General features: G+C 40.7%; 1 protein-coding gene across 2 annotated transcripts in view; it reads left to right on the top strand.

Moving 5' to 3' along the window:
* Positions 1–11,049, top strand: part of pcgf5b (polycomb group ring finger 5b) — an 18,039-nt gene extending 6,990 nt beyond the window's left edge. The window contains exons 5-8 of one of the 2 annotated variants that reach the window (XM_080835913.1): positions 2,020–2,165; positions 3,103–3,201; positions 4,332–4,417; positions 8,672–11,049. In XM_080835913.1, the coding sequence (XP_080692039.1) occupies positions 2,020–2,165; positions 3,103–3,201; positions 4,332–4,391 (305 nt within the window). In that variant the 3' untranslated portion in view covers positions 4,392–4,417; positions 8,672–11,049. Of the gene's footprint in view, positions 1–2,019; positions 2,166–3,102; positions 3,202–4,327; positions 4,418–8,671 lie in introns of both variants that reach the window. The other variant, XM_080835912.1, reaches the window with a different exon arrangement.
* The last annotated feature ends 501 nt before the right edge of the window (positions 11,050–11,550 follow it).

The following is an 11,550-nucleotide window of genomic DNA, read 5'->3' as shown; positions in this document are numbered from 1 at the left end:
TCACGTATCAGTTTACAGTACATTTAATTTACCAAGAATTTCTGCTACCCTTTAAATTAGCAGGTACACTTACAAGCTAAGATTTCCTTTGTCTCTGGTTTGTTTTGTCCTGTAGGCATTTATCTTGTCCAATGTATTGATGTGTTCAAGTAGACATTTGATCAGTGCTGACTGAAAATATACTAAAACAAGGATACCTACTAACTTCCCTCCATAACTTTTTTTAATACATTGGCAGCACAGACTCCTTTGTCCTGTGATGCATTTAAAATGTCTAAGAGCAGTTTTTTGGCTGTTTTATGTTTTCATTCCAAGTGCAGAAACCTCTTCAGTGAAGGTGAAATTGCCTGTTGCACCTGAGAATATGCCTTGGAAGTAGTGTCATTGGAATAAAGATTCACTGCCGGAGCTCTATGAGATTGAGTCCCTAGTACTTTTGTACATTGTCCCACTTAAATGATAAATGATAGTAATCTTACAAAAGATTTGATCAAGATGTGATCGTAAAGGCTTTACAAATATTATCTTTGGCTCAGATGCCAACGACACGACGATTTGAAGATGTAGAATGTAAACCCTTATTGATTCTTTTGCTTTATCTATATTTATTAATTGGAGTCATTACATGTTCTCATTTAAAATGTCTCTTTAGAGGTAAACTTAACCCAAAGTATCTATACAATTTTTTTACTTGTAAAAGTAACATTGTTGAACCTTTGTGGAACATATAGAACCTGCAGGAATTCTGTAGAACCTCTAAATAGCACCTTTTTTTATGGACACGCCCCAAAACAAGGGCATTCTCTCCTCTGAGTGCTTCGGAGCGTTCCAGAATGCGACCACCAGCTGCTGAATGCCACTGCCAGCCAAAATTAGGCGAACAAATGTGCCCCCGTTGAAAGATCTGGGGAGAATGTCTCTGCAGTCTGCTATTAAACGCATTGCATCCGTCTTTTTTTTTTTTGGTTAAATAGTTTTTCCCCCAGCAGTGCCATCCAAACACACAGGATTGTGTGCTGGGACACAGCAGAGAGAGAGAGATGACTTAAGTGTGTGCAGCTGGGACTAATTTTTAGTGATTGGATAATTACCTTCAGTATTAATTTTCCCCAATAGCATTTATTTTTTTCTTTTGCAGTAATTTCTCTCCGGAGAGAAAAGTGTGTCTGGCGGTGGAGATGAGGGGGGGTCAGGGGTGCTGTTGGAGATGATAGAATGATGGAAACAGAAAGACATGGTAGGAAAGAAAGAGGAAGAGAGCAAAAGAGGGAGAAGAGAGAGAAAGCTGGTGGTGTGTGTGTGTGTGGGGGGAGGGGGGGGGGGGGGGGGGATTGGGGGATACAGAGCGGGAAGAGAGAGAAAGCTGAGACTGGGGGGCAAGATGAAGGAGGGGGGGGGGGGGGGGGGGGGGGGGGCAGAAATGGGGAGATGTAGAAGGAGGAAAGAAAGTGAGAGTGCTTCTGGATGAACACTTAATCCAATTCTAATGCAGCCTCTCCAAAGAGCAGGCAGGGTCTTTAATTTGCAGTGTGTCTTGCAGCCACTGTTTGGAATTATGTTTGGGGAAGGTCTTTGCACAGGCTGAGGCATTTCACTCCCTCACTAAGCATCCTGGTATGCTCAGTTACAGCTTGAGCTCCAGGGTAGCACATGTTCTGACTAAGGCCGTCCGTATACCTGCTGAATGTAAATATCAATGTGGTTTTAGATTTCTGTTGTTTCTCTTGAGCCATGGGTTTCATCATACCTACTTTACGTTAAACACTTTAATGTACCTTGAAATACCATGGTTACTGAAGAAGAGGTAAACAGGGAACCTTTCTTCTTCTTAAATGCAAATTCACTCAACATTACAAATTCACCAAACCACCACAGTCTTTTCACTCGTTGTCTTAACTTCTAGCTTGCATTAGTTTGACATTTCCCTCAATTTCAGGATTTTGTTTATGAAAGGGTTTTAATGGCTGTAACGAGCTGTTGATTCTCATTTGTGTCCACAAATGCTTCCTCATCTGTCAGATGGCAGCCCCAGGCCCAAGAGAGCCCGTCTGGATGATGAGGAAGATGATGATGGCGATAAGGACTACCACCGCAGTGACCCTCAGATTGCCATCTGTCTGGACTGCTTGCGTAACAACGGCCAGGTCGGAGAGAACACTGTCAAGGTCAGCCCACCTGCAGAACACCCCTCTCCCCTACTGTATCTGAACTTTATTAAATAGACAGCCATGTACATACACACATACATAAATATAAACGTACATACATTCATATACACACACACACACACACACACACACAAACACAGACACAGAGAGACACACACACACACTCCTACATACATACATACATGCATACAAACAAACATACCTACATACATACATACATACATACATACATACACAAATACATACATACAGTATTTAATCTTACTTATTATATTTGAGCATATTCATCTGCCATTATTTCTCTTGTAGCCTCCAATCAGCCTCTAATTTTGCTTTCAGTTTCATTTTCAATGCTTAGTTTCAGACCGTCATTTTATAAAGTACACATTTGAATCGAGCTCCTTCATCTCCTTTTTCTTCCTCTTCTCTTTTCTTCCTACTCACGCCATTGCCATTCACTGCTCAACTGGTTGCTAGGATATCTTGCCTAGTGGTAGACCTTGACACCCTTTCCTCTTAACATGCCCTTGACAGGCATATGGGGGGATATTTGGGAATTAATAATCCCGCTAGCTTTCAAGCCTTTTATGAGAGAAGAAAAAACCTTGTTATTTATGTTAGTTCTTTAAAAAAAAAAAATCATTTTTTCTCTGACCTTAAATAGAGGTCAGACTAGCTGACGAGAGCAGCAATCTACAGGTATTCATTTGCCTAGGTGGTCGTCATGAAGTTATTTTTGCCATCACAATACCTCTTCACAATGACACAGTGGCTAAATTACTTACAAGGCCGGGGGGATAAGGGGGCATAGAGGTTTCCAATGGAGACATTATGCAAAACAGTGACATTGAACAGCATGTTCTTATCCAACCACGTATGAGTTATTGCAAAAAGTGTGCTTATTATTGTTGTTGTCATTGATGATGTTGTTTAGGGCTTAATGAAAAAGTTCATCCGTTGCTCCACGCGAGTCACTGTCGGAACAATCAAGAAGTTTCTCAGTCTGAAGCTGAAGCTCCCGAATTCATACGAGGTAAGATGGCAGATGCTTACCACCCTCTTTTGCCCTTTCTGTACTACTTCAGAAACATTTGACTGAAGCAAAGCATACGCCATCTTTGCAATGGTAGACAGTGTGGTCATAATGATGGAGTTGCAGTTATGGATGCTTTCAGTGAACTTAATATGCTCCGCACATCCTATTGCTTGGAATGAGTTGCACATGATATAGACTCCATTTTGGATGATTCGTTTTAGACTAGTTTTAGATGTGATATTCTCTCAGCGTATGAGAGCAGAAACTCAGAGCAGAATTGCCTACTCACAAGAAGAAATTTTACCTTTGACCCAGGAAGGGATAGCACTACCATGTGTCAGTTTAGCTACAAGAACCCCCAATGCCAATCTTGAGTAATTGCTGTTGTGGAAAGTGGGGTGGGGTGTGGATGATTGGGGCATGTCTGCCTAACCAGGTGCCCTGCTGGGGTGCTGATTCCCCAAGCCTCTGTTGCGGTCTCCTGTCTTGCCTGGTGAGACGCATACAGCCATAGCGGTTGAGGCTGTCCACTCTCATCAGGCAGACCCAGGGGTCACGCTCTGTGGCCCTGCCTTTTCTACTTTACAGAGAGTGTTATGAGAAAAGCTAAGGCCCTGCACTGCCAGTGATGGGCAACATCTTGTGTATCATGTGGCGGTGATAATATCCCAAATCAAATGTTTTATGGATTTATTAGATGGGTTCACTGTACTTAATTCTGTGTATTTGTACTTGGATAACGCACATTGATGGACATTTCTGTGAAAGTGCTATAGTGTAGCATAATTGTTAGCACTAATTCATAATTGTAGCGCAATTACATGACAGTGGTCAAAATTACAGTGAAGAGTAATTCTTCCCAAAACATTATTATATCAGTCAAGGTATATTATGCATAAACGTATCAAATAATTAATCTATATGTCTGTCTGGCATATTAAGTTCACTGAAAGCATCCATAACTGCAACTCCATCATTATGACCACACTGTCTACCATTGCAAAGATGGTGTATGCTTTGCTTCAGTCAAATATATATACATATGTGTGTGTGTGTGTGTATGTCTTTATCTATGTCTATATCTGTACTGTACAAAGTTACATCTATGATGTCTTCTCCACAGCTAGACGTTCTATGCAATGGTGAGATCATGGGTAAGGACCACACCATGGAGTTCATCTATATGACGCGGTGGCGACTCCACGGGGAGAATGTAAGCTGTGCGCCGATATGAAGTGAACTCTCCCTGTTCTTGTCCCTGCTCCTCCACACTTGATGACTGTGTAATTGCCACACACATCATCTTGCGGGGGGCTTAGTAGAGATGGTGGGCTTCTGACTGCTCTGATGTGGCATCATCTTAAAATGATCTGCTTAAACCTTACTGTCGCTTTTTTTCTTTGCTACGCCCCCAGCTGAATAATGGCCAATGATGGAAGGAATATGGAAGCTGTTAGGAATAATCTACAGTGCCGTTGGCTTAACTGACTTTTCACATTTAGTGTTTAGTGTTTTGCCACCTGCATTAAAACGGTTCACTGGACTTAGATATTAGAGTTGGTCAATGAAGTTTATCAATGTCTAGTCAAGCCAACTAGCAAAAGCAATCAGTTAAATCACTAAAATCTCAATTGCAACATTATAACGTTTAATTACCAGAGGCAGGTTTCAATTACATTTTAATAGTAAGGTGTACACAAGGAATGAGTTACCACCACTGATCGTTGTAATGTAAAATTACAGGTAATACAAACTTGAGAGCAGATTCTGTGTTTCTGTCCCTGAAAGAAAAAAATAAAGAAAAAAGGAATGACACTGTACTCTGTGTGGGCTGAGTAGCCTACCATTACCTCCGAAGTGAGTATTTCCTGTCCACCGTGTCCACGGTGCCAAAGGACATATTTGATGTTTGCGGATATTGATATTTCCATATCTGCGGCGAGCAAGGCTTTGGCAAGCCTCCAAACCAGCAATGATCTGAAGCTGCTCACTGCACTGAAGGTGAAGAGGAGGAGGGGGGGGGGGGGGATCCTTATCAACACAGAATCACAGAGAGTCCCTCTAGTGTTAAGTATTGTGCATAAAGAGGTTGCTAGTACAGCCTGACACATAAGAGCAGTGCAGAGAACCAATATAATGAGTTGTGTGCGTAAGCTACGTTCTGTTGATTTAGCAGAAAGGCATTCACACAACTGAAAGGGAAATGCATTTGCAACAAAAAAAATGCTGGTGTGCCATGCTTTGTTTGTCTGTCTTACTCTCCAAATAATATCCCAGATTTTGCACACAGACAATACTGCTGGCTAGTCCCAGACATGTCATGAAATATATTAGATATTAAATATATTTATTAGATATTAAATATATTTATTAGATATATTTTCCCTTAAAGGTGGATTCTGTTTATCTGATTGTAATCCAATATAATTCATTCAGTGAATTTCTCCTCACAGTCCTTTAGCGCTTGCACTCAAGAAAACTCGTACACGATGCTGGCTCTGTAAATATAAAACAAACATGGTGGATCGGACCGGGCCGTAAACAATTCCAGCCAATCAGTACATTCCGTCAGGAGCAGGCACCTCGGGAACTAATTCCAGCACTGGTGACGGTCCCTTTTAGACAAGCGTTTGGGGAGGTGTTGGCAGCTCCAGGGGTCAAATGTCACAAACGGTGAACGACTGTATTGGTGCTGGAGAGACAGGCCAGGAGAATTGGATTTGAGGAGGCTGAACAACCATTTAAGGCCATGTAAAGAACTTCACCTGCTTATCACGGTGGTAACAGATATAGTTTGTTAGCGCCCAGGCTGATGTCCTAGTTTGACTGGAGGAACATTGACCTGTTTTTGTGTCTTTCCATGTTGTGTCTGCGCTGATGAGGGAGTTATGTTTGTTTTGCAAAGACAGTGAGGGCAATATCTTCTCTGTAGAGTTGACAAAGTATTAAGATGTGATTTATCCTCTTTGTCCTTATAATTCTTTAGTACTGAAGTTATACTGGTACTAAACCACTGATTTGAACTTTGAACTTTAAGCATTTTGCTCAGAACTCCAGTAGCTATTCATCATTTTCGATGTCCACAGTGCATCTCTGTCTTAACCCCCTTATACTACCATAAAGGAGCATAAATTCTGCTGTAAATTTCCAGTGAGGAACTACCTTATCAATTTTTCAGTGTTTGACCTGTAACACACATCCACTGTGCGGTATAAGTAGGTGATTGCAGGAATCTCTGTGTAAGTTCACAATAATTAGGTAAAACATAGTAGTGTACAGTTCGTTGCTGGACAGATCCCCATGGCTGGAGTGTCCTGGGTCCAGATTTCTTTCTTCTCTCTTTCTTTTCTTGGTATAAAAAGGACTGAAAAAGGATGAAGGCTACACCAGGTTGGAAATTAATTCCCTTTCGGGGGAAACGGCCCAGAAAAGTGGGCCAGTATCGGCCGCCGCCACCTTCGGTGCCGTCTAATTTCCTCTCTCTTCAGGTGCAGTGCTGAAATGTCATTCCCCCTAGCACTCCAAAAATAGGGCCCAGTCTGGGTTTGGTGTGACTCACCTGCACACATTTCCAGGCACACACACACACACACAAGCACACTTACAAACACACAAATCTCCTCACATACAGACATATGCAGAATGAGACACAGACTCACAACCATGACCTCTTTTGCACACGTGTAGACATTGCTTTGCCTCTCTCTCTCTCTCTCTCTCTCTCTCTCTCTCTCATTCTTTCTCTCTCTCCTTCTCATCTTCTCATTCTCTCTATGCATCTCACACACACACACACACACACACACACACACACACACACACACACACACACACACACACACACACATGCTCACACACTTAATCAAATGCACACATGCACACAAACACATTCATAAATACACATAGAAACACCACTTCACACACACACATACACACCCCTTACAAATACCTGTGAGACCAGACCTGCATAAATACTTACAGACAAATAGTCACACACACACTCACACCATCTCCCTCTCTCTTACACACACACAAACAGAATTTGTGTTGACAGAGGGTAGCTCCTCTTAGCGTGACCAGATCGTCTACACGTCATCTGTCAAGAGAAACCGGCATCTCTGAGTTTTTTCCTTGTCTCCAGATGAGTGTGAGGATTAGCCTGTTGCATATTTCTGATGTTCCGACTCTGCAGTTCCTTCCTCTCCGATTACTCTTCTGTGCTGCTGGGTCTCCTGCACTTTAATTTACAGGCCAACACATGTCCTGTGCATGGCTAAAAATAGAGAAAAGGGGAGAGGCGGTGGAGGACAGCCTCAAGTTTACCACCCAGGTCTTTATTAATAGTGATTTATATAAGATCTAAATCTCTTCTTTTTTTTTTACTTTGATTACATGATGTATTGCCTTCATATTACTTTATGTCATGGTTATATATAGTTAATAGACTAGTAATATACATTTCATCATAGTGACATTTATATCGGGCACTACTTAATTAGTGCTCAGGTTCTTTGGGACTTGATCCTATGTCAGTGTAAAAGTAGTACATCTTGGGGGGCACTGTGGCGCGATCCAATAAGCCCCTCATTACGGGCTACAGTGCCCGCGGGGACACAGGTTTGATTCCGGCCTGCTGTCGTTTCCCGATCCTCTCCCCACCTCTTTACTCCAACTCACTTCCTGTCCAAAAAAAGGCTAAAAAGCCCATTAATAAATCTAAAAAGAAAAAGTAGTACATCTGAAGCATACTCTTATGAATTAAATTATTAAATCTACTCCAGGGCCATGAAATGTACTGAATGTGTTGTGTATTTTTTTACCTTCTTTATTTGACTGGTTATACATACATTAAAAACATAAAACATAGACCCTTGGTGAAATTGGCTGTGCGCAGAGCAGAGGGCGACTGCTAGCGGAAGCTAGGGGAGATCAGGAAGAGCTTTTCAGTGCCAAATCATTGTTCCTTTACAGTAGCCTAGGCTTGCACAGACATTTCAAGACAGAGACAGAGAGAGAAGCCAAGCTTGATTCATACCCATGGAACAATTGAGAAGAGATATTAGCCAATCATCATTGAGTGTACCACTCTAACTGGACTGTCAAAGAGAACAAAATGCACAAAATGTTGGCTTCCATGAAAATCTACTGTAAATTGCAACTGGGAGGGCAAAGGAATCCAACCTGAGGTTGCCTTCACACCAATCAGATTAGAAATAGTCAAACCAAGATAGGACGAACCATTAAACTGAATGCCGTCCACTGAGTTTAGTCAGTAAACTACCATTGTAAATTACTGTCAAAAAATATATTCCATGATAAATTCCATAACCTTAATACCTCCTGACCGCCTTCCTCCCTCCCCCATCAAAATTCAGTTTCAGAAGTGATATGCTGCTGCCACCTTTTCCTAATGTGGTTTAATACCTGATTGATGGTTTTAATTGGCATCTATCTGTCTTTCTCCTAGGTCTACCCAATGGTACTGGAATACAGGCCCCGGATTGACTTTGGTTAGCCAATGAGAACGAGCCTGAAGGCCACCTCTGCACTAACTTGAGCCCATTGGTCGACAGCACAATGAATGGAGACGCCCACTAAGTGGGATCAGAACATATTCTTACTTGTTTTACTTCCTGAGGCCTTGTCCTAATTTAGTCATAGAATTCCCTTCTAAGTGATCTTATTTTTTTTATTCTTTTTATTTATGTCTTTGGACTTCCAATTTTGTCCAATTCCATTTTTCTTATTTCATCTGTGTTGGACTGCAGGAACAGAATAACTGATATTTGTATCTTTCGAAAAACAGAATCTTGGTGAAGAAGCCCAGAATCTCACATCACAATGGAGTAATTTGAGTTTTTTTTCTTTCTTTTTTTCCCTTTTCATCTGTATTTTTTTTTCACATTTGTTTATTAATTTGATTCCACGCAGCACGACAGCGAGATTGAGATAATGTCATCATTACAGGGGCAGAGTTATTCATCACATTAGGCAAAGACAGCGGGTTATTGTTTGGTAAGAGATTAGCATTGCAGCCACTAGCGCTGTGCTTAAGTGTCGTGTCTAGATGCATCTGTTCAGCTGCTCTGTCTGGGATCACAGTGCCTTTATCTTCTAGGAACTCTTCCAATGGATACCTTCAAAGCATTACAATCCAAGCATCATAGTTTTGGTGAATGTGTTTCATGGTACATAGTGTAGGCAACATATCCACTTGTGTATTCACTCACATATGTATTATCCACAAGGCATGCATTGTATAGATCAGTGAAGCCATACATTTTAATCAGTAAAGCTATATTTGGCTTGGCCTCATGACTTGTACTAGTTACTAGTGCCATATTATATCACATACATGGATCCATTCAAATAGTATATTTAGCTATATATAGGTATATTTAGCTATATATACAGTAATAGCTATATACAGGTAGCATAATATTATGATATGGAACACTATATATAGAGGGTGGAAAGCATTCAAAAGCATTGTGCTGATTTTAAATACATGCCTGAAAGCAGTAGCTTCGGAAAAGTATGAATTAGTTATTATTAATATAATTTTTATCTCACTGCATCTGTCAAATTTTTCAGTCCATGTTTTTCTAAATTGTGTTCATTACGAGCTACTGCATTGTGCATATTTTGTATCATTTGAGATGCTGGAAATGCGCCTGTAGGTATTCAGAGGATGGGTTACCCCTGTTAAGACCAACCCATGATTTCACTAGGTTGCCTTTTGCCGATGTTTTACATGAAGCACTGTTGCCGGGGGCCCATTTCAGTTTGTTTCCGCCATCTTTGGCCTTACTTTAACCACAGCCTTCAAAAGTACTCATGATGTCCGACAAAGCGATCAACTCATAACATGTCAGTAAGCTCCTCTGTGACCCTCAGCAAAAGAAATGGCCTGAATACTGAGCAACTTACTGTATTTCCATGGGTTAAGCAACGGACACCCAAAGAACTACCCAGTTAATTGTCTACACACCATTCCACTTCCTTCCACTATACAATCAGTAACACAGGGGCCCTTATGGGGATCTTTAGTCCTTGGCAAATGGAAACCGTTTGAGTTTGTTTTCTTGATGAACTACCATTGTAAAATACTGGGTTGTCTGCCTATATGTCTGCACTACTACATGGGATTTGTACTGTTTGTATATATATAGGCGATCTATAAAGAGGCATGGTCTGACGAAGGGTCGCCATAGTTTTACGCTCCTGCAAAGGATGTGGAAGAGTTTTTGTTGAAGATGCTGTAGTGGTGGTTTGAAATGTTTGTCTTCACCGCTAAGCGCCTACATTTCTACTGTCCAGTTTATGAAGAGTTGATTTTTTGTTTGTTTGTTGTTTTTTTTATTTCTGTCTTCACTGTTATGGGCATTTTTTGGTCGATTTTACTTGAAATGTGCCTCATTAGTTTTCCTTGAGAGGTGTGAAGATTTACTTATCCTACCTTTCATTTAATGCCTGTAGGTCTTTAGATACTTCTTAACATTGCTGAAAGATGATTTGTCGACACTGTTGAGAAGTACTCAAAGTCTTCAAGTCAAACAGGACAGTGATTTTGACAGTTTTCAGTAAAACATTATTCAAGCCTGTTATGACCGTCTGACAATTTTACCTTTTAAAACTTTGATAACCAATGTCATGGATGTCATGTCAAGTTCATGCCACGTTTAAATAATTTTTAAATCATGCCTGAAGGAATTTTCATGGAAAAATCCAAAGGATTCTTCTGAAATTTACGATCTCTCTCTGAAGAGAAGTTCTATGTACATTTTATGACATACCAGGGTTCAAATGCTGTTGGATTGTTTTACTGTGCCAAATTACCACAAAAGACAGCATATTACATTGTTTTTAAAGATTATTTCGGCACCACAGTGTAGCTGCCCCCCAAAAATAACCAAAGATGCATAATTGAACTTCTGGTACTGTTTATTGTTTATTTGATGCACTGATTTGAATGGATAAAGGGTGAAACTGATTCGGCAGAAAAAGCCCTATTTGAAAAGTCCTAATAATACTTGAAGTCACGTTAAGCTTATTCCCTTCCCATGCATACGTCAGAGCAACAGAGCACTTCTATTCCCAAATTCAGATGTCGACTTAAGACGTGTGCACAAAGTTGTACTTTTTAAGTTTTGTTAGTCTCTGAAAGCAACCAGTAAACAAAAAGAAATGGAAAAAAATTGTTTAAACAGCCTGAAAACCCTCACCATTTGCAGATAAGTGCATTTCCTCTGTGTCTGCAGTGTAATTGCAGAACAGATTTTTTTCAGTTCATCGTCGTTTGACATGGTACAACACCTGAACATGTGTGTAGTCCCCTTAATCCTT

The sequence above is a fragment of the Sprattus sprattus genome, assembly GCF_963457725.1.
Source record: "Sprattus sprattus genome assembly, chromosome: 3".
Lineage (NCBI taxonomy): Eukaryota > Metazoa > Chordata > Actinopteri > Clupeiformes > Clupeidae > Sprattus > Sprattus sprattus.
The sequence above is the reverse complement of the archived record's forward strand: the minus strand, read 5'-3'. Positions and strand labels throughout refer to the sequence as shown.